General features: G+C 43.7%; 2 protein-coding genes across 2 annotated transcripts in view; one reads left to right on the top strand and one right to left on the bottom strand.

Moving 5' to 3' along the window:
* LOC119946729 (polypyrimidine tract-binding protein 1-like) overlaps positions 1–25,847 on the top strand; it is a 47,263-nt gene extending 21,416 nt beyond the window's left edge. Inside the window, 9 exon segments of the mRNA XM_038768148.1 lie at positions 1,050–1,160; positions 7,022–7,196; positions 7,660–7,737; positions 16,477–16,625; positions 17,663–17,696; positions 18,316–18,408; positions 20,042–20,258; positions 22,495–22,572; positions 22,884–25,847. Of these exon segments, the coding sequence (XP_038624076.1) occupies positions 1,050–1,160; positions 7,022–7,196; positions 7,660–7,737; positions 16,477–16,625; positions 17,663–17,696; positions 18,316–18,408; positions 20,042–20,258; positions 22,495–22,572; positions 22,884–23,016 (1,068 nt within the window). The 3' untranslated portion in view covers positions 23,017–25,847.
* The window catches only part of LOC119946718 (polypyrimidine tract-binding protein 1-like), a 49,722-nt gene continuing 47,180 nt past the window's right edge, over positions 23,908–26,449 (bottom strand). The window contains exons 13-14 of the mRNA XM_038768130.1: positions 25,395–25,459; positions 23,908–23,945 (exon numbers count right to left, since the gene is read on the bottom strand). Coding sequence (XP_038624058.1) covers positions 23,908–23,945; positions 25,395–25,459 — 103 coding nt within the window. The remainder of the gene's footprint in view (positions 23,946–25,394; positions 25,460–26,449) is intronic.

Here is a 26,449-nt window from a genome sequence, read left to right as displayed (position 1 = left end):
GGACCTGTCCTAACAAGGTTAGTCTTAAACATTGCCATCCTTGTCCTTTCTCTTCTCACCTTCATCTTTTGCCTTGTGGGGGAAAAAAAGCACATTAAAGGGCTTCAACCTCAAGAAATGGGTCAGAGTTAATAGCCACGTAAGAGATCAGGGAATTTTAGTAAGTCCTACCAGGATGTAGGGTGAACTGTCCCTTTGAAATGTGTGTGTGAGAGTCACCCAGCTCCAGACTACACTCATTTTCCTGCAAACACGTCCTGTCTGAATTTCCCCACTCCTTAAGAAACTCCAATGGTTGCCCGTCCACCTGTGCATCTAACAGAAACTCCTTACTACTGGCTTTGAACCATTCATTTATCTTGCCCCTTCCTACTTTTCTTTGCTGCTTTCCTATTACAATCCTGCCCACACACTTCAGTCCTCTAATATCAGTGTACTCACTGTACCTGAGACTCATCTATCTTGCCACCCATGTCCTGCTTCGGGCCTGGCACGCCCTCCCTCTTCATATCCAACAGATGATCACTCTCCCCACCCTCAAAGCCCTATTGAAGGCGCGTCTCCACCAAGAGGCTTCCCTAAGTCCTTGTTATCTCCTCTTCCTCTCCCTCCGGCGTCACCCTTGCACTTGTATTTGCACTTATTATTCTCTTCTAGACTGTGAGCCCGTTGTTGGGTAAGGATGATCTCTATTCGTTGCCGATTTGTACTTCCCAAGCGCTTAGTACAGTGCTCTGCACACAGTAAGCGCTCAATAAATACGATTGAATGAGTGAATGAATAAACTCACCCTAAATAATGAATCACTACTCAATTTCACTTTGATTTCAGAGCAGCAAATTAAGTGAAGTTAAAATGCGCCATTTTAACAAATTTGAACGTTGAGGTTGAGCACTTCTCCCTGTTTTGATTGTTATTGAATAAGTTAATGTGTTACCTAAACAATGTAGAATCCTGAAAGTTTAAAGTAGTTTTGTGTGTATTCTTTCTAATACTAAAATGCTTTTGAATTCTATTGGAAACATTTAACTACCTGACTGTTTTTGCAGATTTTCTCCAAGTTTGGCACTGTGCTAAAAATTATTACATTCACCAAGAACAATCAGTTCCAGGCTCTGTTACAGTATGCTGATCCTTTGAGTGCCCAGCATGCCAAATTGGTGAGTGTTTTGAGGGCCATTGTCATTATTTGTAGAGAAGCAGCGAGGTTTAGTGGAAAGAGCACGGGCTTGGGAGTCAGAGGTTGTTGGTTCTAATCCCAACTCCACCACTTGTCAGCTGTGTGACTTTGGGCAAGTCACTTCACTTCTCTGATGACTACCTGATAACCTTGAATCTACCCCAGCATTTAGAACAATGCTTGGTACATAGTAAGTGCTTAACAAATACCATCGTTATTATTTGTACAGCTCGGCTTTTCATTGTCATTTTGAGGTTGGGGTTGGGGTGGAAGGGGACAGAAGGGATGGAAAAAGATCCAGAGAAAGGATGGGGGAAGAGCTAGAGTGGCAGTCAAAGATACCACCTTGGCTGCCACTTTTTTAAAGGCCTTGAATCAATCAGTGACATTTATTGAACCCACAGGCGGGGCGGAATAATATACTAAGAGCTTGGGCAAGCACAATGCAACAGTCTAGAAACCAGCCAGGAGTTGAACTACAGTTTACTCTCTGAAGTAGAGTACAGTAGAATTAGATGCGAACCCTGCCCTCAAGGAGCCACAGCAATGCTGTAATCAAGTAATGAATGCTCTTAAAAAAAAAATTTAAATGGTGTTTGTTAAGTGCTCACTACATTGTGCCAGGGGACCGTCCTAAGTACTTACCTGCGTACTTACAAGGTGATCAGTACATGGGGCTCCCAGTTTTACTCCCCATTTTACAGATTTTATTTATTTATTTAATGGCATTTATCAAGTGCTTACTATGTGCAAAGCACTGTTCTAAGCACTGGGGAGGATACAAGGTGATCAAGTTGTCCCATGGGGGGCTCACAGTCTTCAACCCCATTTTACAGATGAGGTAACTGAGGCACAGAGAAGTGAAGTGACCTGCCCAAAGTTACGCAGCTGACAATTGGAGGAGCAGGGATGAGGTAACTGTGGCACAGAGAAGTGAAGAGTTCCCCCCTTCTAGACTGTGAGCCCACTGTTGGGTAGGGATTGTCCGTATCTGTTAGCCGACTTGTGCTTTCCAAGCACACAGTAAGAGCTCAATAATACGAATGAGTGAGTGAGTGAGTGAGTGAGTGAGTGAGTGAGTGAGTGAGTGAGTGAATGAATGAAAGAAAGAAAGAAAGAAAGAAAGAATGAGGGAGGGAGGGAGGGAGGGAGGAAGGAAGGAAGGAAGGAAGGAGGAAGGAAGGAAGGAAGGAAGGAAGAAAGAAAGAAAGAAAGAGAAAGAAAAAGAGAAAGAAAGAGAGAAAGAAAGAAAGAAAGAAAAGGGAGGGAGGGAGGGAGAGAGAGAGGGAGAGAAAGAAAGAAAGAAAGAAAGAAAGAAAGAAAGAAAGAAAGAAGAAGAAAGAAGAAAGAAGGGAGGGAGAGAGAGAGAGAAAGAAAGAAAGAAGGAAGGAAGAAAGAAAGAAAGAAAGAGAGAGAAGGAGAGAGAAAGAAAGAAAGAAAGAAAGGAAGAGAGAGAGAGAGAGGGAGGGAGGAAGGAAGGAAAGAAAGAAAGAAAGAGAGAGAGAAAGAGAGAGAGAAAGAAAGAATGAAAGAAAGAAAGAAAGAAACAAAGAAACAAAGAGAGAGAGAGAGAGAGAAAGAAAGAAAGAAAGAAAGAGAGAGAGAGAGAGAGAGAGAGAGAGAGAGAGAGAGAGAGAGAGAGAGAGAGAGAGAGAGAGAAAGAAAGAAAGAAAGAAAGAAAATGACTTGTGTAAACTAACACAGTAGACAAGTTGCAGAGCCAGGAAGAGGACTCAAGGTCTCTGGCTCCCAGGGCCATGCTGCTTGAGAAGCAGCATGATGTAGTGGATAGAGCATGGGCCTGCGAGTCAGAAGGTCATGGGTTCTAATCCCAGCTCTGCCACATGTCTGCTTGGACACAGACTTGGTCTCATCATCTCTAATTGCTGCACAATCTCTAGTCGCTGCACAGTCCCCACAATCTCCACCCTCACCAGGGAGAAATCCCTCTCTCTGATCACAACCTCACTTGCCGCCTCTCTCACACTCCCCCTCCCCGTAAATCTGTGACTCCCCCACAGAGACCTCTGCTCTCTCAACCCCATCCATCTCTCTCAGCGCATCACACCCCACCTAGCCTCCACACCCAACCTGCCCAGTCTTGATGACCAAATAGATGCTCTCAACTCCACTCTCTCAACTCAACTCAACTCACTCGCTCCCCTTTCCCTTCATTGCTCTCGGACCACTAACCCCACAGTCGTGGATCATCTCCACTGTCCCACCTCCTTGGCTCTTATGCTTGAGCTGCTGAACACTGCTGGAGGGAATCTAAACACCAGGCCAAACTTATCCACTTTAAGTTTGTTCTTTCTTGCCTTAACTCTGCTCCCTCCTCTTCCAGGGAAAACTATTTCTCTTCCCTTATTGACACCCATGCCCATCACCCTCATCAGATGTTCTGGACATTTTAACTCCCTCCTCAGGCCCCCTGGCCCTCCCCCCCCGACCATCCCTCATCCACAATGATCTGGCCACCTACTTCATTAGGAAATTAACACCATCAGGTGGGAGCTCCCCCAAATCACCCCTCCCTCTCCTTCATCCCCCCTCCTCTCGGCCCCCTCTTCTACCTTCCCGTCCTTCCCAGCAGTATCTTCAGCGGAGATCTCCTCCCTCCTCTCAAGTGCCACCCCTTCTACCTGTGCTTCGGACCCCATTCTCTCCCACCTTATCAAAACTCTCGCCCCTGCCCTCCTTCTTTCCTAACTGCCATCTTCAACTGCTCATTCTCCAATGGCTTCTTCCGCACTGCCTTCAAATATGCCCACATCTCCCCCATCCTAATACCCCCCACCCCCTTGACCCCCACAACCCCCTCCAGTTATTGCCCCATCTCCCTCCTACCCTTCCTTTCCAAACTCCTGGAGTGACTTGTCTGCACTCGGTGCCTCAAATTCCTCTCCTCCAACTCCCTCCTGGACCCCCCTTCAATCTGGCTTCCGCCTCATTCCACTCCACTGAAACCGCCCTCTCAAAAGTCACCAAATGACCTCCTTCTTGCCAAATCCAATAGCTCCTATTCCATCCAAATCCTCCTCGACCTCTCAGCTGCCTTTGACACTGTGGACCGTCCCCTTCTCGTCCAGCCTTGGCTTCAGTGACTCCACCCTCTCCTGGTTCTCCTCTCATCTCTCTGGCCGTTCATTCTCAAGTCTCCTTCACGGGCTCCTCCTCCTCCTCCCATCCCTTGACTGTCAGTTCTTGGTCCTCTCCTATTCCCCATCAACACTCACTCCCTTGGAGAACTCACTCACTCCCACAGCTTCAACTATTATCTCTGTGCGGATGACTCCCAAATCTACATCTCCTCTCCTGCTCTCTCTCCCTCCTCCTAGCTCACATCTCCTCCTGCCTTCAGGACATCTCTACGTGGATGTCCTCCCGCTACCTCCAACTCGGCATGTCTAAGACAGAGCTCCTTATTTCCCCCTCCCAAACCCTGCCCTCTCCCTGACTTTCCGATCACTGTGGACGGCACAAACCATCCTTCCAGTCTCACAAGCCCGCAACCGTGGTGTCATCCTTGACTCCGCTCTCTCATTCACCCCCACATATCCAATCCGTCACCAAAACCGGCCGGTCTCACCTTCACAACATCACCAAGATCTGCTCTTTCCTCTCCATCCAAACTGCTACCACATCAGTGCAATCACTCATCCTATCCTGACTGGATTATGGCATCAGCCTTCTTTCTGACCTCCCAACCTCCTGTCTCTTCCCGCTTCACTCCGTGCTTCACTCTGCTGCCTGGATTTTCTTTCTACAGAAATGTTCAGGGCATGTCACACACACGCCCCTCCCCCACCTTCAAAAATCTCCAGTATCTGTTTGTCTGTCGACCTCTGTATCAAGCAAAAACTCCTCACTATTGGCTACAAAACTCTCGTCACCTTGCCCCCTCTTACCTCTCCTCCCTTCTCTCCTTCTACATCCCAGCCTGCACACTCAGCTCCTCTGGTGCTAATCTTCTCACTGTGCCTCATTCTCGCCTGTCCTGCCACCGACCCCTGGCCCACGTCCTTCCTCTGGCCTGGAACACCCTCCCTCCTCAAATCTGCCAAACAATCACACCTCCCCCCTTCAAAGCCCTACTGAAGGCTCACCTCCTCCAAGAGGCCTTCCCAGGCTAAGTTCCCCTTTTCCTCAGCTCTCCCTTCCCTCGGTGTTGCCCTAACCACTCCCTTTGCTCTACCTCCCCTCCCCACAACAACACGTGTATATTATGTACATATCTGTAATTCTATTCATTTATAGTAATGCCTGTTTACTTGTTTTGACGTGTATATATCTGTAATTCTATTTACTTACATTGATGCCTGTTTACTTGTTTTGATGTCTATCGCCCCGCTTCTAGACTGTAAGCCTGGTGTGGGCAGGGATTGCCTCTCTTTATTGCTGAATTGTACTTCCCAAGCGCTTAGTACAGTGCCCTGCACACAGACAGCACTCAGTAAATATGATTGAATGAATGAATGAATGTACACTGTGTGACCTTGGGCAACTCACTTCACTCCTCTGTGCCTCAATTACCTCATCTGTAGAATGGGGATTGAGACTTTGAGCGTCATGTAGGAACCAAGTTGCTTGTATCCTCTCTGGCGCTTAGTACTGTGCTTGGCACATGGTGAGTGCTCAGCAAATGCCACAGTTATTAGTAGTAGTAGTAGTAGTAGTAGTAGTAGTAGTACTAGTATTTAATTATTTTTGTTATTGTTATTTGCACTGGGCCATGCTGCTTCTCGCTTGGGAGTAAATAGCAGAGTTAGTAGACACAATCCCTGCCAGCAAGGACATTACAGTCTACTGTGTGCAGAGCACCGTAGTAAGAGCTCTCCATCCCCTCGCCCCCTCCTACCTCCTCTCCCTTCTCTCCTTCTCCAGCCCAGCCTGGACCCTCTGCACCTCTGCCACCGCTAACGTCCTCACTGTGCCTCGTTCTCTCTTGTCCCCCTGTCTTGAAGGGAGGAAGAGAGCTAATTTGGCGGATGTGTGGAGGGAGGGCATTCCAGGCCAGAGGTAGGACTTGGGCCGGGGTTGACAGCGGGACCCCTGGTCCTACCTCTGTTTATCCCTCCACACATCCGCCAAACTAGCTCTCTTCCTCCCTTCAAGGCCCTACTGAGAGCTCACCTCCTCCAGGAGGCCTTCCCAGACTGAGCCCCCCCCCTTTTTCCTCTGCTCCTGCTCCCCTCCCCACCAACCCCACTCCCTCTGCCCTTCCCCCCTTCCCCTCCCACAGCACTTGTACATATTTATTATTCTATTAATTTTATTAATGATGTGTATATATGTATAATTTTGTTTATCTATTTTGATGGTGTAGACACTGTCTACTTGTTTTGTTTTGTTGTCTGTCTCTCCCTCCATGACTGTGAGCCCGTTGTTGGGTAGGGACTGTCTCTATCTGTTGCCAAATTGTACCTTCCAAGCACTTAGTACAGTGCTCTGCACACAGTAAGTGCTCAGTAAATACGATTGAATGAATGAATGAAAGAGTGTACGGTAGACTTAGTAGACATGCCCCACCCTTACTCTGAGAGGGAGACAACCGTTTAAAATAAGTTATAGGTAGGAGGGAGAAGGAAAAGCAGCTCTGCACTTGAGTGTTGTTTTTTTGCCGTAGTGTATGCTACCGTTACATTTTCATTAGAATTATTTATTAAGCCCCTTTTATGTGTAAGTACTGTACATAGTGGGAATTTAAGAAACATAAATTAAGGAGATTGTTTATGAGAATCCTTAAGATAAATATTATCTTTAGAACATTAGGCTGTGCATCAGATAAATTTCAATTAAAATGCATGTTGGTTTACTTCTTGGATCTATTTTTTCTCCAAGTCTTTGGATGGGCAGAATATCTACAATGCCTGCTGTACCCTCCGCATTGATTTCTCCAAACTCACGAGCCTCAATGTGAAATACAACAATGATAAAAGTCGAGATTATACCCGACCAGATCTACCCTCTGGAGATAGTCAACCGTCTATTGACCAGGCTATGGCAGCAGCATTTGGTAAGGAAAGGCCTTCTCCGGGATCTGGGGGGCATACATTCAAGTCTTCTCGGACCCACCCAGGACAACAAGTTTGTTTATTTCAGTCTCTGCTTGAAAATTGGGCACACCAGAAGCAAGTATTTCACGTATTTGTGAAGATTTATGGACAGTATGTTTAAATGTAGTCATGAAAATAAAGTGGTCTTAATTATTGGGGGGTTTAATGTTAACTCATTTAGAAAAATTACTTGTTTCTGGACTCTTTAATTGAGGGGTGCTTCTGGAGTACCATAGTTTGGACAGGTCAGTGGGAAATTTGAATGCATTATTGCCATAATCAATTAAGAAAAAGGGAAAGTTTGGAGAAAGTTAGATTTATACAGATTGTTAAAAATCAGCTCATGACTTTGAAGAGTCTTCAAAAATGAAAATTGAAAGCCTTGGTGTAATTTTGAAGTTAACAATTTTCTTGTATTCCTAGGTGCTCCTGGAATAATTTCTGCCTCTCCATATGCAGGAGCTGGTTTCCCTCCCACTTTTGCAATTCCTCAAGCTGCAGGTATTACTGGAGCCAACATTCTTGTTTTCATTAAGCAAGCCAGTTTGGAATTTAAAGTTAGCTGGGGACCTGGGGAACTGGTAGTCTAGCTGGAAAAAGATGACAACAGCTAAGTTTTACATTTCTCTTCTGAGAGAGTAAACCATTTTCAAGATTATATATTTATTGGTTTTTAACCATATAATTTGATGAATTAATAAGACAGAGCTCAGTAAAATAGCCATTGCATTATTAGAGAGACGCAAGGTAGCCCAGGGACAATGTGACCTGGGTGTTTGGTTCCCCCTCGTTCTATTTCAAGGATCCAAGGGAGATTAACTTGATCAGAATGATTTACTGAGACAGACTATGTGTCCTATAAAAACTTTTTAGCAAATCAGTGATATTTTTTTGAGCGTTAACTACGTGCAGAACACTGCATCAGGTTACTGGGGCAGTTGATAGAAACGATCCGAACCCTCAAGTTGCCCAGTGTGGAAGGTAGACCTGAAAATAAATTCCAGGAAGGGGAAATGCAGAACATAAGGATCTGAGTATAACTATTATTTTACTACACTATACTAATAATAGTGTTTGTGAAGCACTTACTATTAACTGAGAACTGTACTAAGTGCTGGAGCAGTTACAAGATGATCTGGTAGGGACAAAGTCCCTGCTCACCAGGGGCTTTCAGTCTCGAGGAGGAGGCAGTCAGTCAATCAATCAATCAATCAATCAATCGTATTTATTGAGCGCTTACTGTGTGCAGAGCACTGTACTAAGCGATTGGGAAGTACAAGTTGGCAACATATAGAGACAGTCCCTGCCCAACAGTGGGCTCACAGTCTAGAAGGGGGAGACAGACAACAAAACAAAACATATTAACACAATAAGATAAATAGAATATGTAATATGTACAAGATTCATTCATTCATTCATATTTATTGAGGGCTTACTGTGTGCAGAGCCCTCTACTAAGCGCTTGGGAAGGACAAGTCGGCAACATATAGAGACGGCCCCTACCCAGCAGCGGGCTCACAGTCTAGAATAGGGAGACGGGCAACAAAACAAAACATATTACCAAAATAAAATGAATAGAATGTGTACTATGTACAAGATATTAGCCAATCGGGCTGGACCCAATCCCTGGCCCCCGTGGGGCTCACAGTCTCCATCCCCATTTTCCAGATGAGGAGACTATAGACTGAAGTCCCCCGCTGGACTGTAAGCCCCCTGGGGGCAGGAAATGTGCCTTCCAACCAAGTCTCCCAGAGCACCCGCCCCCCCCCACCCCCCCAAGTGCTGTGTACAGTGTTCTGCATTCAGTAGAGGCTCAGTAGATACCACTGATCAATTGAATGACTGATGCAGAAGGAAGAGGAGAGTGGGGAAATGAGAGCATAGACAGGGAATATCTCTTGGAGGGAATGTGATTTTAAGAGGTTTATAAAGATGAGGAGTGACAGTGTGTCATGAAGAGGAAGGGGATCCAAGCCAGAGGGAGGATGTAGGCCAGGGGTTAGTGGGTAGGTAAATGAGATAGAGGCACAGGAGGTAGTTTGGTGTTAAAGGAAAGGTTTTTGATGATTGGGTTGAAGTAGGAAACCGGGTCTTACCATGTTCCCTCTGATAGCCCAGTGGAAAGAGCACTAGGGGTCAGAAGACCGGGATTCTAATCTGGCTCTGCCACTTGCCTCCTATATGTTGTAGGTCAAGTCCCATTACTTTTCTTGGCTCAGATTCCTCTTTTGTAAAATTGGGGTTAAGTACATACTCTCCCTGCTCCTTAGACTGTGAGCCCTACATTGGTCAGGGAATGTTTCTGACCTAGCAGTCTTGTACTTACCCCAGTGCCTGTATTTACCTGTATTTACAGTGCCTGTATTTACCCCTTGCACAGTGCCTGCCTGGCAATCAATTAATCAATCAATCAAATTTATTGAGCAACTTACCGTGTGCAGAGCGCTGTAGTAAGTGCTTGGGAGAGTACATTCATTCATTCATTCATTCAGTCTTATTTATTGAGTGCTTACTGTGTGCAGAGCACTGTACTAAGCACTTGGGAAGTACAAGTTGGCAACATATAGAGAACGGTCCCTACCCAACAGTGGGCTCACAGTCTAGAAACACTATAACAGAGTTGGTAGATACGTGCCCTGCTCATAACGAGCTTACAGTCTAGAGGGGGAGAAAGACATTACTATGAATAAATTAAGTACAAATGTGTACACAAGTGCTGTGGGGCTGAAGGAGGGGTGCATAGAGGATGCAAATCCAAGTGCAAGGCAATGCAGAAGAGAGTGGGAGAAGAGGAAATGAGGGCCTAGATGTCGAAGGCCTCTTGGAAGAGCTTTGCCTTCAATAAGGCAGGGAGAATGATCATCTGTTGAATATGAAGAGGGAGGGCATTCCAGGCCAGAGGCAGGACTTGGGTGAGAGATAGGTCAGCGGAGAGATAGAAGAGAGTGAGGTCCAGCCAGTCGGTTGGCATTAGAGGAGTGCAGTGCACGTGCTGGGTTGTAGTCGGAGAGCAGCAACATGAGGTAGGAGGGGCAAGGAGATTGAGTTAAAGCCCGGGATAAGGAATTTCTGCCTGATGAGGAGGTGGGTGGGCAACTACTGAAGGTTCTTGAGGAGTGGGGAAACATGGCAGAAAAATAACCGGTGCAGCAGAGTGAAGTATGCATTGGAGTGGGGTGAGACAAGAGGCAGAGGAGTTAGCAAGGAGCCTGATGGCAGTAATCAAGGTGGGGGAGGATTAAGTGCTTGGATTAGTGCAGCACTCTGCAGCTCATGCACAAGGGTGAAGGAGGGGGGCTGTGGAGGTGATCCAGGGCTGTGGGGTAGTGGTATGAGATTGATGAAGGAATACTGGGGTGTGAGAGTTGAGTTTAGTAGTGGTGTTGAGGGTGTCAGTTTGGTCATCAAGGGAAGGTAGTTTGGGTTTGGATAATAAATGAGCACAGGCTTGGGAGTCAGAGGTCGTGGCTTCTAGTCCCAGTGACTTTGGGCAGGTTACTTAACTTCTCTGTGCCTCAGTTACCTCAGCTGTAAAGTGTGGATTAAGACTGTGAGCCCCACGGGGGACAACCTGATCACCTTGCCTCTCCCCCAACGCTTAGAACAGTGCTTCACACAAAGTAAGCACTTAACAAATACCATCATTATTATGAAGATCAGAGGTCTTTGTTGGGGAACAGGACAGATGTGCATGGAGCAGATGTGTGGTAGAGAAGGCAGGTGAGGAAGTTGTGGCCAGATAGAGGGACTTCAGAATTGGTGAGATTGTACAGTGACCAGAGATGATGAGCTCTATTGTGTGTCCAAGTGGGCGGCACATAGTAAGCTCTTAACAAAGACTGCAATTATTACAGTTATTATCATCCATTTATTCTGATTCCTAGATTCAGTTAATACATTATAAAATACTGGCAACCACAAGGAGTTGGTTAATCAATCAGTGGTATTTATTGAGCACTTCCTATGTGCACAGCCAGCACTATAGTAACTGCTTGGGAGAGATCAATACAACAGGGTTGGTAGACACATTCCCTGCCTACAAGGAGCTCACAGTCTTGGAGACATATACTAAAATGAAGTGTGGATGTGTACCTAAAGTGCTGTGGGTCTGAGGGTGGGACGAGTGTCCCGTATTTATGTACAGTATATATATAAAAATCCAAGTGCAAAGGCGACCCACACTGCTGCCCAGACCATTTTTCTGAAAAACGGTTCAGGACACGTCTCCCCACCCTTCATCCACCTCTGTATCCAACAGAAATTTCTTACTGTTGTCTTTAGAGCACTCAATCAACTCACCCCCTCCTTCTGTACTCTACCAATCTCCACTACAGTCCAGCCCACAGGTTTCACTTCTTGCTGCCAGCACCCTTCCCTCATCCTCCTTCTGGTCTGGAACACCCTCTCACCCTATCTCCTCCCAGACTGACTCTTTCCCCACCTTCACAGCAGTGTTAAGGACACGTCTCCTCCCATTAAGCCCTCTATTCAATTGATCAGTTGGTCAATCCATCAGTGGCATTTATTGAGTGCTTACTGTGTGCAGAGCACTGTACTAAGTGCTTGGGAGGGAACAGTATTACAACAGAGTTGTTAGACATGTTCCTTGCCCATTCCCCTCCTCTCTCCTTACCTTTCCATTGTTTATGCACTTGAATCTGTACCTTTTGAGCATGTGGTATTCACCCTACTCTCAACTTCACAACTCTTGAGAGAGTTGCGTACATCCTCTGTCTTCACTTCCTCTCCTCCAGTTCTCTCCTACTTCTCCTCCAATCTGGCTTCTGCCCCCTTCAGTCCACAGAAACAGCCCTCTCTAAGGTGTCCAGTGACCTTCTTCTCACCAAATATGACGACCTCTACTCCATCCTAATCCACTTAGACCACCCAGCCGCCTTTGACATTGAAGACCACCCCCTACTCCTTGAAACATTATCCTACTTCGACTTCACTGACACCATCCTCTCCTGGTTCTCCTCCTACATCTCTGGCCACTCATTCTCAGGCTCTGTCGTGGGCTCCCCATCTGTCTCCCACCCTCTAACTGTGGGGGGGTCCCTCAAGGCTCAGTTCTAGGTCCCCTTCTATTTTCCCTCTACACCCACTCCCTTGGAGAACTCATTCGCTTCCATTGCTTTGACTACCACCTCTCTGCGGATGATTCCCAAATCTACATCTCCAGCCCTGACCGCTCTCCCTACTTGCAATCCTGCATTTCCTCTTGCCTTCAAGACGTATCTATTTGATTGTCCCACTGATGTTTATTTATTCATAATAATGTCTGTCTCCCATTCTAGACTGTAAGCTCATTTTGGGCAGGGACCGTGCCTGCTAATTATGTTGTATTGTGCTGTCCCTAGTGCTTGGCACATAGTAAGCACTCTGTAAATGTGATTGATTGATTGATTGATATCTGTAAATTATTTATACTAGTGCCTGTCTCCCCTTCTAGAATGTTAGCTCCCTGTGGTCTGGGAATGAGGCTACCAACTCCATTGAGGTGTACACTCCCAAGTGCTTTAGGACAGTGCTATGCACATGATAAGTGCTCAGTAAATGTGGTTAGTTGGTTGATTAGTGGATTGATTGATTGATCGACTCAAAAGAGAGAGGAAGTAGGATAAATTAGGGCTTAATTGGGGGAAGTGTCTTGGAGGAGATGTGGTGGTCTGGCAAAGGCGGAGGGGGAAGGGAGTTCCAGACCGGAGGGAAGACACGGACAAGGGGTCAGTGGCGAGGTAGATGAGGTTGAGGTACAGTGAGTAGGTTGGCATTAGAGGGGCGAAGGGTGCGGGCTGGGTTTTAGTGGGAGATCTAGGAGGTGAGGTAAGAGGGCATAAGGGGATTGAGTTTTTTTGTTTTGTTTTGTCTTTAAAGGGTATTCGTTATGCTCTTACTATGTGCCGGGCACTGTACTAAGTGCTGGGGAAGATACAAGATCATCGGGTTGGACACAGACTGTGGGGCTCACAGTCTTATCCTCCAATTTACAGATGAGGAAAATGAGGCACAGAGAAGTGAAGTGCCTTGCCCAAGATCACACAGCAGGCAAGTGTGATCTAGACTAGATTCTAGACTGTGAGCCTGTTGTGGGCAGGGATTGTTTCTAGTGGTTGCTGAATTGTACTTCCTAAGTGCTTAGTACAGTGCTCTGCACACAGTAAGCACTCAATAAATCCGATTGAATGAATGAGTGACAGAGCCATGATTAGAACTCAGGTCCTTCTGACTCCCAGGCCTGTGCTCTATGCACTAGGCCTTGCTGCTTCTCTGTAATTTAAAACCAGTGGTAAGGAGTTTTTGTTTGATGAGAAGCTGGAGGCTCTAGAAGAGTGGGGGAACATGGACTGCCCAATTTTTAGAAAAATGATCTGTTCATCAGAGTGAGGTATGGGACTGAAGTGGGGAGAGACAAGAGGCAAGGTGATCAGCCAGGAGGCTGATGCAGTAGTCAAGGAGGCATAGAATAATCGCTTGGATCAGCACTGTAGCTGTTTGGATGGAGAGGAATGAGTGGATTTTAGCAATGTGAAGGTTGAACTGACAGGGTTGGGTGGCAGATTGAAATATGTGGATTGAATTGAGAGAGATGAGTTGAAGATAATGCCAAGGTTATGGGCTTGTGTGTCAGGGAGGACAGCAAGGGAAAGAGAGGGGCCTCTTTGTGGACAGAGTGTGGAAAGCACAAATAAATTTTATGTGTATGATGCTTGGCAACTAGTAAGTAGAGCAGCGTGGCTTAGTGGAAAGAGCCCCGGTTTGGGACTCAGAGGTCATTCATTCATTCAGTTGTATTTATTGAGGTCATGAGTTCTAATCCCGGCTCTGCCACTTGCCAGCTGTGTGACCTTGGGCAAGTCACTTAATTTCTCTGTGCCTCAGTTACCTCTTCTGTAAAATGGGAATGAAGAATTTGAGCCCCACGTGCGACAGCCTGATTACCTTGTATCTACCCCAGCGCTTAGAACAGTGCTTGGCACATAGTAAGCACTTAACAAATACCAACATGATTATTATTATTATTATTATTATTATTATTATTATTACTACTATTATTATCATTATTATTATCATTATTATTAAGTAGTACTAATCATATGTATTACTGTGTGCATAGCACTGTTCAGAGCACAGGGAGAGGACCCAGGTGGGAATAAGACCTGGACGCTGTCCCTTGGGCACCTCCCCACCTAAGAAAAATAGCGGAGAGAAGGGACTGGAGACAGACTGACCATTCATTCATTCAGTCATATTTATTGAGTGCTTACTGTGTGCAGAGCACTGTACTAAGCACTTGGGAAGTACAAGTTGGCAACATATAGAGATGGTCCCCACCCAAAAACGGGCTCATGGTGTCTAGAAGGGGGAGACAGACAACAAAACAAAACATGAGGACGGGTGTCAAGTCATCAGAACAAATAGAATTAAAGCTAGATGCGCATCATTAACAAAATAAATAGAATAGTAAATATGTACAAGTAAAATAAATAGAGTAATAAATCTCTACAAACATGTATACAGGTGCCATGGGGAGGGGAAGGAGGTAGGGCGGGGGGGGATGGGGAGGAGGAGAGGAAAAACGGCGCTCAGTCTGGGAAGGCCTCTTGGAGGAGGAGAGCTCTCAGTGGGGCTTTGAAGGGAGGAAGAGAGCTAGTTTGGCGGATGTGCGGAGGGAGGGCATTCCTGGCCAGGGGGAGGACGTGGGCCAGGGGTCAGCGGCAGGACAGGTGAGAACGAGGTACAGTGAGGAGGTTAGTGGCAGAGGAGCGGAGGGTGCGGGCTGGGCTGGAGAAGGAGAGAAGGGAGGTGAGGTAGGAGGGGGCGAGATGATGGAGAGCCTTGAAGCCGAGAGTGAGGGGTTTTTGCTTGATGCATAGGTTGACTGGTAGCCACTGGAGATTTTTGAGGAGGGGAGTAACATGCCCGGAGCGTTTCTGCACAAAGATAATCCAGGCAGCAGTGTGAATTATAGACTGAAGTGGGGAGAGACAGGAGGATGGGAGATCAGAGAGGAGGCTGATGCAGTAAGCCAGTCAGGATAGGATGAGAGATTGAACCAGCAAGGTAGTGGTTTGGATGGAGAGGAAAGGGCGGATCTTTGCAATGTTGCGGAGGTGAGACCGGTAGGTTTTGGTGACAGATTGAATGTGAGGGGTGAATGAGAGAGCGGAGTCGAGGAAGACACCAAGGTTGTGGGCTTGAGACGGGAAGGATGGTAGTGCCGTCTACAGTGATGGGAAAGTTAGGGAGAGGGCAGGGTTTGGAAGGGAAGATAAGGAGTTCAGTCTTGGACATATTGAGTTTTAGATGGCGGGCAGACATCCAGAAGGAGATGTCCTGAAGGCAGGAGGAGACCCAAGCCTGAAGGGAGGGAGAGAGAGCAGGGGCAGAGATGTAAGTTCGGGTGTCATCAGTGATAGTTGAAGCAAGTTGAAGTTGACCATGAATGATGACCTATTGAGACACAACCTTTACAGCTACGGAGAATTAAAACAAAATCAGAAGGGTGCTGAGCTAGAGGAGCAGCACTCAGGACTCAGAATTCAGGACCCCCCCCCCCCGCCGTAACTACCTAACTGATTCAGCAGCTACCAATCCAGGCATTTTGTGGAGGCCTTGTGCTGCGGGTGTGCTCTTTTCCATAGGGGTGGTGGAAAGCCGGGGGATAGAGGCGCCCCCAAAAAGCACAGAGAGTTAGTGCCAGTTCCTGGGGAGACAGCGTGGATGGGATTGTGAGGACTCTGAGAGGTGTGGCAGCAGCTTCTATCCCTGGCCTGGCGTGCATGGAGGATGTTGAGAGCCAGGGTCTTAGGTGGTGGGAGGGAAGGCGGCAGCTACCATGGATGCTTTTTTCAGCCATGGTTGCACCCTTAACAAATTCCCTAATTAATAAATGGAACCCTGTCTTGTTGCAAAGTGGAGTAGATGGTTCTTTTTACATGTATTTAAAAGACAGTAATATAAAACTGTTACACAACAGGAACTCAGAGGAAGTAGAGGTGCAGATGACAGTGCAGGTGTTATTACTCTGAAAACGCCCCTTAGCAGAGAGAATTATGTGTGACATTTACAGACTCAATGTTAATGGGTAACAGTGTCAGATTAAATGTCCCATCTTTTGTCTTAAGATATATTATTAGAAGGGGAGGCATTTAGGCAACTGTCTTATAAACACATATATGAAGCCATACTGGTAACTCTTTATTGTTATTGTTATTGTTATTGTTCTTTGATTTCCAGGCCTGTCAGTTCCAAATGTTCATGGAGCACTTGCTCCTCTGGCTCTTCCATCAGCAGCTGCGGCAGCGGCTGCAGCAGGGCGAATTGCCGTTCCTGGTCTCTCAGGAGCTGGAAATTCTGTCCTGCTTGTGAGCAATTTGAATCCCGAGGTTAGTGTTTTCAAAACTCTTCTGTACCTCCTTATTTCTGGTTCATTCGTTAATTTGTGGAAAAGTGAAAGGGAAACAGCCAACTCTTTGTGGCAAGGCAGAATGATTAAAATTTACTTTTGTTTATAAAAAAGTGGAAGTAGCACTTGAACTTTTCTTATTACTAATTACATAGTGCTCTCCTTCACTAAAATCCCTGCATCTTCTCAGAAGAGTACAATAGGGTGAGGAGACTTGATTGATCTCTGTCATCAAGGTGCTTACAGCTTACTGTGGGTAGAACTCTATACTGAGCACCTTGTTGTATTGTAATTTCCAAGACACGTAGAACAGTGCTCTGTTCATGCACTGCTCATCCAACCCTCAACCTTACGGCATTTATGTATGTTTCTTTACACTTCCATTTTCCCTGCCTGTAATTTATTTTAGTTTCCTCCTCTAGAGTGACCTCCCTGTGGGCATTGATCAAATCTACTAATTCTCTTTTATTTTGTCCTCCCATGTGTTAATACAGTGCTCGGCACACAGTAAGGACTCAATCAAAATCTCTGATTGACCGATGGATTTGTGTTAAAATAGAAAATTATTTTTAAAAATCTCATGCAGAAGGGTTTGAGTCTGTTAACTTTCTAGAAACGTTATGCAAAGAAATCTGTCTCGGTAACTCTGCATATTTCACTACGTATTCACTGACCTGTTTTTGTACTTTTTTCTGTTTTTCTGTTCTTCTTTACTCATTTTTTTGGTACCTCATTCTGGAATTTTTTTGCCAATTGACTGCACGGTTCTTCTGCTTCCTGTTGTTGCACCAACAAACAAAAAACTCCTTCAAAAAAAAAAAAACCCTGCTCTTCGAAAACCAACCTCCCTTTCAATATTAACCATCTTGAAAACATCATCATCTGCAAACCAATTGCGGTGGGGACTGCCCATCTGCCATTCCTCATTGCGGACGATTTGTGCAACCTCCACACTTGTCTTCGAATTCCTTACCTCTCCCCTGTCCCTCCGCTGCCTTATTCTGCTGTTCTCTAAAGAGAGTTACACCCCAGTGCCTCTTTATTCTTTTCGGTATGTTGTATTTCAGTTACTTGAGATTCCAAAGTTGCAATGTTTATACTTTTTGAATGCAAAATTTCACAATTCCATGTCACTTTGCCATTTAATATTTTTATCTCTGGAATGCGTGGTTCAAAGCTGCATGATTTTTTTGTACTTCCTTAATTTATAATTGGTAATTCTGTGTTTTTCTGTTACCCAGTGGAATTTGTCTATCCTGCTGAATAGTTTCTCTTAGGTAAAGAGGCAGCATGGCATATGGCATGGATAGAACCCGGGCCTGGGAAGCAGAAGGTCATGGGTTCTAATTCCAGCCCTGCCACTTGTCTGCTGTGTGATCTTGGGCAAGTTACTTCACTTCTCTGTGTCTCAGTTACCTCATCTGTAAAATGGGGATCGAGACTGTGAACCCCAGCACTTAGTACAGTGCCTGGCAACCAGTAAGAGCTTAACAAATACCATAATAATTATTAATATTAGAGCAGAATATATGAACTGAGTTGAAGTGATATTACCATTTTAGTGAATGAGGGATTTTGGGTTGGTCTCTGTTTTGCTGCTTACTCTCAGAAATAGGGTTGATGTAAATATCTACCAACCTAAAGTCAGTCTTTGTATCCTAACTTTAAAGGAGTGTATGGAGATGTACAAAGAGTGAAGATCTTATTTAACAAGAAGGAAAATGCCTTGGTTCAAATGACAGATGGAAACCAATCCCAACTTGGTAAGCATTTTCCATTGTGTACACTCTAATTGATCTAATGAGAAATTGCTACCAATTTATCAGCTTTGGCCTTGCTGAACTGTCATGGTTGCAAGTTACATTGGCAGCCAATCCAGCATTGCAGACAAAAGAACGTTTGCTTAGGGTTTGATGCTACATTCTAGCCGATGTTTTTATCCAACTGTCCCATACACTAGAACAGCATTTTTGTAACTATTTTTACTCAGATGTTTTCCCCATTTGTAATTTATTCAGGTGTCAGCCTCCCTGACTAGACTGTAAATTCCTTAAGGCCAGGGGTCATGTCTTACTCTGATTATACTCTGCTGTGCACACAGTAGACATTGGAAGATACTCCATGAAAACTAGTGAGAAGCAGTATGGTCTAGTGGAAAAGCCTTGGCTTGGGAGTCATGATCCCAATCCCAGTCCTAATCCTGGCTCTGCTGCTTGTCTGCTCTATGGCCTTGGGACAGTCACTTCACTTCTCTGGGCCTCAGTTACCTCATCTGTAAAGTCAGTCAATCAGTGGTATTTACTGAATGCCTACTAAGTTCATAGCACTGCACGAAGCACTTGAGAGATCACTATACAACAGAACTAGTAGACGTGTTAACTGCCCTTAATGAGGGGAAGCAGTGGGGCCTAGTGTATGGCATACGGGCCTGGAAGTCAGAAAGACCTGGGTTCTAATCCTGGCTCTGTCACTTGTCTGTTGTGTGACCTTGGGCAAGTCACTTAACCTCTCTGGGCCTCAATTTCCTCATCTGTAAAATGGGGATTAAGACTAGGAGCCCTGTGTGGGACAGGGACTGTGTCCAACCTGATTAGCTTGTATCTATCCCAGCACTGATTTCAGTGCCTGACACATATCAAGCGCTTAACAGATACCACTTAAAAATACAAAAACAAAAAAGCCTGAGTTCTAATTCTGCCCCCCACCACTTGTCTTCTGGGTGACCTTGGGTAAGTCACTTGACTTTGGGCCTCAGTCTGTAAAATGGGGATGAAGGGTGTGAGCCCCAAGTGAGACAGGGACAGTGTCCGACCTGAGTTAGCTCATATCTGCCCCAACACACAGTTCAGTGCCTGGCCCCTAGTTAGTGCTTTACAAATACCGTTATTTTTAAAAATGGGGAGTCAATCCCTGTTCTCCCCACTACTTAGACAGTAAACCCCATATGATATCTGATGAACTTGTGAATACCCCCGTGGCTAATTCGAGAAGCAGTGTGGCTCAGTGCAAAGAGCATGGGCTTTGGCCTCAGAGGTCATGGGTTCAAATCCCGGCTCCGCCACTTGTCAGCTGTGTGACTTTGGGCAAGTCACTTAACTTCTCTGGGCCTCAGTTACCTCATCTGGAAAATGGGGATTAAGACTGTGAGCCCCACATGGGACAACCTGATCACCTTGTAACCTCCCCAGCGCTTAGAACAGTGCTTTGCACATAGTAAGCACTTAATAAATGCCATTATTATTATTATTGCTAATAATAATAATAATTCAGTGCTTGGCACCTAACAGGCTCTTAACAAACACTATAGTTATTACTGTTATTAATGACTGATTAGAAAAATACAGTTGAGTCCTTTTCAATCCCTTGCACTTCCCTTGCCCCTTGTCTTCCTCTCAGCAATGAGCCATCTAAATGGGCAGAAGCTTCATGGAAAGCCAGTTCGCATCACCCTGTCCAAGCATCAGACGGTACAACTTCCCCGAGAAGGCCAGGAGGACCAAGGCTTAACCAAAGATTATGGAAATTCACCACTTCATCGCTTTAAGAAGCCAGGCTCCAAAAATTTTCAAAACATCTTCCCTCCATCTGCTACCCTACACCTTTCAAACATCCCGTAAGTACACGTCCCTTAAGTGAAGATGTAGAATTTGGTGATGAACAAAATGACAAAAACTACCGTTTGTCAATGCTATATTTTAGAACAATATCACCTAACGTCCCTCTTACCTTTCTGACGTTATTCATTTTGAAAATGCAGCTTGAAAATGCAGTGTTCTGCGCAAAACTGCTCTTTATGGTGCCAACGTTTTATTAACACCTTTTGCATTTCTGGGATATGGTTTTTTTAATATATGGTATTTGTTAAGTGCTTACTTTGTGTCAGATACTGTTTTAAATGCTGGGGTTGATACAAGGCCATCGGGCCGGATACGGGCCTGTCCCACATGGGGTTCACAGTGTAAGAAGGAGGGAGAACAAAGACTGGATCCCCACTTTGCAGTTGAGGAAGTTGAGGCAGAGTGAAAGTGAAGTGACGTGCGCAAGGTCACACAGCATTCATTCATGCATTCATTTATTCATTCATTCAATCGTATGTATTGAGCCCTTACCATGTGCAGAGCATTGTCCTAAGCGCTTGGGAAGTACAAGTCGGTAACAGATAGAGACGGTCCCTACCCAACAACGGGCTCACAGTCTAGAAGGGGGAGACAGACAACGAAACAAAACAGAACACGTAGACAGGGTGTCAGAATCGTCAGAACAGCAGGCAAGTGGCAGAGCCAGAATATGAACCCAGGTCCTCTGGCTCCCAGGCCCATGATTTGTCCACTAGGCCTGCTTTCCCTGAACAGACTTCCAACTCAACAGATTTTGTGCATGCATCCAAAGTCCTAATAACTCAAGAGCTGCTGCATACAGGTGACTGCCTTAGAGGCCCACAACCACCCCCAAAAAAGCATAAGTGATTGTAAAATGCTTCACCAAATCAGCCAGCTGTTGTGGCACAACAAAAATCTATAGAGGCAAAACAGAATTCCGTTATTTAGGCAGCGCACCAACCAATAATGCAACAACAACAACAACAACAACAACAGCAACAACAACAAAAACCAAGATGCCCAGCAAATCTTCCGGGCACCCGCTAAACAGAGTGTGGTGGCAACATATCTCAGCCTTAAGACTAATTTAAAAGACAACAATTGTTCAGCTTTCTCTGCAGTAATGAGATGTGGAAGCAGCAGGGCCAGTGGAAAAAGCAAGGAGTCCTGTGTTCTAATTGTGTGATATATCACTTAATTTTTCTTTGCTTCATTATCGCACCTGTAAAGTGGCTATAAAATACCTTTCTCCCCTCCCATCAAACTGTGAGCACCGTGTGGGACAAGAACTGTATCCACCACGATTATCCCGTATCCACCCTGTGCTTAATACAGTATTTGACTCTCGGGATTACAGTGCTTGGTACATAGTAACCATTCAGTGATATTTATTGAGTGCTTACCTTGTGCAGAGTACTGTACTAGGTGCTTGGGAGTATGTAATACAACAGAATTGTTAGGCAAAAACCCTACCCACCAGGAACCTACAGCTTAACGGCTATTTCACTTAGACCCCCAAAATAGCACTGCATACACTGTCCATCAGTGTCATTTTCTGGCCAGACTCAGAAATCAAACATCAAGACAGATCGTGGACAGTGATGCCTCATGAAGCTATGTGCTCCTTAAGACAGCTTTACTGGGTGAATCACGTGAAGCGACTGAGGGCAACTGTGCTCATTTCTGTTTTTCCCCCCCAAATGTGGCTCGTAGTTGTTTCAGAAGAGTCATCAGGGAAGAAGCAGCGTGATGCAGTGTGGTTTAGAGGAAAGAGCATGGGCTTGGGAGTCAGAGGACGCGGGTTGTAATCCCGGCTCTGCCACTTGTCTGCTCTGCGACCTTGGGCAAGCCGCCTAACTTCTCTATGCCTCTCTGACCTCATCTGTAAAATGGGGATTAAGACTGTGAGCCTCTCATGGGACAACCTAATGATCTTCTATCTACTCCATTGCTTAGGACTGTGCTCGGCACATAGTAAGCGCTTAACGAATACCATAGTTATTATTAGTAGTATTATTTATTGTTTATATCCAGTATTCAATTACTCATTCATCCATTTGCTTGATGTATTCATCTTATTCTCACTATTTATAAATATTTGTTGGTCCATATCTCAGGTTTTAGGTTCCTTGATGAAAGGGAATGCGTGACCTGTTTCAGTGCTACCCTTTCACATGTGCTTAGTTCAGTGTTAGTTTCTCTCAACAAGTACTATGGATTGAGTTCTTTTTTTTTTCCTTTTCCCTCTAGACCATCAATAACTGAAGACGACCTAAGGTTACTGTTCTCCAGTAACAGTGGAATGATTAAAGGATTTAAATTCTTCCAGTGAGTAAAAATGTCTTTCCAGCTAAAGTACTCATTAGTCTTTCAGGAAACATAATACAACTAATTTATGAATCCAGTGAGAGGATCTCAGATGGAGGGTGTGAATCAAAATTATCCCATTTTATAAAGGATGTAGTATTGTTAATGATGTCTAGTATTCAAGTAAAATTTAAACTGAAAAAAAGCTATTGAGGCCTGACTTTATTCCTGAAGAGATATCAGTGTTATTGTGATGGTAAAATAGGAGGTGAAACATATGAGATAACACACTTCAGTTTCACGAGACAATGAATTAAACTCTGTCTTTGCAGGAAGGACCGTAAAATGGCATTGATCCAGATGGGCTCAGTCGAAGAGGCCATTCAGTCCCTTATTGACTTCCACAATCACGATCTTGGAGAAAACCACCACCTGCGTGTTTCCTTTTCAAAGTCCACCATTTAAACGTAGCAAAGAAAATGAACTGAGTGACAAAACCTCACGGCTGTACACCTGAGGAAAACTTGCATCATTCCAGGAAAAAAGTAAAAGCCAGTTTAGAACAGCTGAAGTGACCTTAAAGGGAATTTTATTTTTTTAAAGAGAAGTCAATTTACCGGATTAAAAAAAAATCTAATGCACATGGCTATCTGTTATCATGATGAGATTACAATTTTAGTAATTTGTTCTTGGGAACAAATACTAAAGGATGTAAGTAACCAGTTTTGGAAACTGCTCTGGCAACTTTATTCCTGTTCATTTTTCCCTCCCCTTTCTGCTTTGCTCATTCCTGAAGCAAAAAAAAAAAGATATCCAACTAAGCTAACGTCTCATCAGGTTTCATAATAATGCCTCAGGATATTAAAGCCACTGTGACACTGTCATGATTTCGAGTTAGGATCTAAAAGATACAAGTGACTCTACCAAGTTCAAGGAATTTTAAAATTAGACTCTTAAACATAAGAATTTGCTATTCTGTGCCTTAATAATTGTAAGAATTATGGTATTCATTAAGCATTGTCAAAAAGTTAGGTAGATACAATGCTGTCAGATCAGACAGAATACCTGTCCCACATTGGTCTAAGGAAAAGAAGAAATAATCCCCATTTTAAGAGAGTTGTCTTCATACCAGTTATGTTCTATTTCCATTTCTGCTTCTTGGCTTTTAACAGTGTTTGTGTCTGGGGGATAACCTGATACTTAATTTAGGAGATTGTGAGAGAGAGAGAGAGAGAAGCTATTTCTGAGTTGAACTCGTTTTTCAAAAAGAAACTGAGGGCAATAGTGGATATTGGGCATTTTGGAATTAGTGTGTGGAGAACATCTACATTAATATATCTGTGCAGTTGTGTTCTTTCAGGTGGGAATTAGGCAGTAGTTATTTTTGAAAGCATCTAACAAAAAAGGAGAGGGAATTTACTTCCGAAGTTGAGATGCCTGCATCTCATTTTCATGATTTGATTAGACTAATTATTCAACACAGTCATTTTTCATCTGAAAATAACCCACATACCATATGAATCTATTAAAATGCAGAGGCATTGGGGATTTGGGGACTTCATTCTACCTGTAATTTGGCAACTAAGGTCCTCTGCCACTTGTCTGCTGTATGATCTCCGTTAAGTCACTTCATTTGTCCATGGCTCAGTTTTCTCATATGTAAAATGGGGGTTCATTTCCTGTTCTTACTTAAATTGTGAACAGTATGTGGGTTAGAACTATGTCTGATCAGATTAATAGTGTTTGACACATAGTAAATGCTTAACAAATACCATAATAATAATTTGAAGTTTGAGTTTATTTTAACTTTGAATTTATTTTGGATTTCCTAATCAATTTCCTGTCATCTGTACTGAGCAGTTTTCCAAATATTCATTTTTTTATGGATATGCAAAATCAATAGCCTTAAATAATTTTTGTAGAAAAACAAAAAGCTCATATAAATGTAGTCCCAACTTACTTCTCATGGTATTAGCTTTGTATGCTGTCTTTTTTCATTGCTCTGTAAGTGAGATTATTGGTAGCCAAAGGCAAGGTTTGAATAGTTCAGGAAAACATTTAAATACTAAGTAGTCAAAAAATCTGACTGTTAAAGAGTTGGATTTTGGTTCTGTTTTGAACTTTCAATTATCGAACCCAAGTTTCAGAAAATAACAGTACACTTGTGAGACTTTGAACTAACAAATAGACTAGAGCACTGTTCCTTGAACTTATTTCTCTGCTTCTACACTCTTTCGACTTTGCGTAATCAATATTGGCTTATGCTTCTATTTAAATCTATATTCTGTTTAGATTCACATAAGGTCTTTTTCAGGTTTTTTTATAAATTGTTGACCAAAGTTTCTACCATTTTTCAAAATATCTCCAGTTTCAGTGTGGGAATTCCCCAAGCAAAGTAAGAACACTTGGCAGAACTGAGTAATTGAAATCCTTTCTTTCAAGAATTAAAGATATTCTCCTCATTGAACTTCTATGGATGTAGAAACTATTTGCAGTATAAAATACCTGAGTTCTTATTAGGTTACTGAGTTTTTACTTCCATTGCAGTCACATAAAAGCTTTAGCAGTTAAATAATGTGGCAATTGAAAATAAGTTAGCAGTTGAATAAGAGGAGTTGATTAAACTTTTGGAATTTAGATGTAAATAATACCTGTCTGACAAGTGACTGATTCTTATAATCTTATTTATCTAGTTTTTCTTTATTGGTACAGAACATAAGGAGTGGGGATTCCAGTCACTTTTGCGTCCTAACTTTTTCATTTTTACCCTTACATTCATTCCCTTTGTGATCAAAGTACAGTTGAATGGACTGCTTCCATCAACGGCATCCAAAATAAAATACTGGGAGAGGTGTGTTGGTTAACCCAGTTGGCCCTTTCATTTGAATTCAAACAACAAGCAAACATGCTGCAAGCAAAAAAAATGCCAGGACCAACATAATTATAACTCTGCCTGTCCTTTAGACTCTTATGTAGGCATTTAATGAATGTGAGTAACCAAGGGTTTAATTATAATATTTTATACTTCCTAAACGAAGGGAAACTAGAAGTTTTTTTAATGGAGAACAAAAATATATTTTATTACTGCTATTAGAGTTTCAGTACAAAATGGGATGCAAGGCCAATACAGACACATTCCATTATCTGTTTCAAATAATTTGTATGGTAAAGTGAATTAAAAGTAAATCTATTTTATAACAAACTTAGTGTCCTTCTGCTAGAATTCTTAATGATATGCCGAGTGTAGAAATCAGTTATCTGTATTTGTATCTTAAATAAATTTCATCTGTATTCTTTTTCTGAATCTCCCCGTGTTTTGTTGATTTTTCTCTAAATGTTTCCATTTTTTGTTTTTAACAACTTTTGGCTTTTCTTGCTAGATATTTCTTAAGTGAGGCAATCCTTCCGTGAATGACAACTTGACTGCCAGTGGACCCCTTGTTGAAATCATGTGTGACAATTGGCCTGCATCTAATATCCATAACCAGACTTTCCTGGTCCTGTGCTAAATTAGGACTAATTTCTATCATTCTTATTGGTATTACGGTATGAAATTTATTCTAACCAGTGCTATTTCTTTCTATACAGAGTAGAATGCCTATTATTTATAGAGGAATAAACCCTCTATGGTATTTAGAATATTCTACTGAGGACAGATTATAATGCCTGCACCAGCATTTACAGGATGCTAATCACTATACAGTATGTATTTACTGTGTGTGTGTTACATTATTCTGTGCATAAAGTGTGCAAGAGTACTGGGTATTAGAATGCCGATCATGAGTTCAATAGAACAGGTAGTCACAATCCCTGCCCTTGAGGGATTTAGTTCTTGTAATCAATCAATCAATCATATTTATTGAGCGCTTACTGTGTGCACAGCACTGTACTAAGTGCT

Source organism: Tachyglossus aculeatus, chromosome Y3 (assembly GCF_015852505.1).
Source record: "Tachyglossus aculeatus isolate mTacAcu1 chromosome Y3, mTacAcu1.pri, whole genome shotgun sequence".
NCBI classification, from domain to species: domain Eukaryota; kingdom Metazoa; phylum Chordata; class Mammalia; order Monotremata; family Tachyglossidae; genus Tachyglossus; species Tachyglossus aculeatus.
This window is presented reverse-complemented; position numbering and strand designations above follow the sequence as displayed.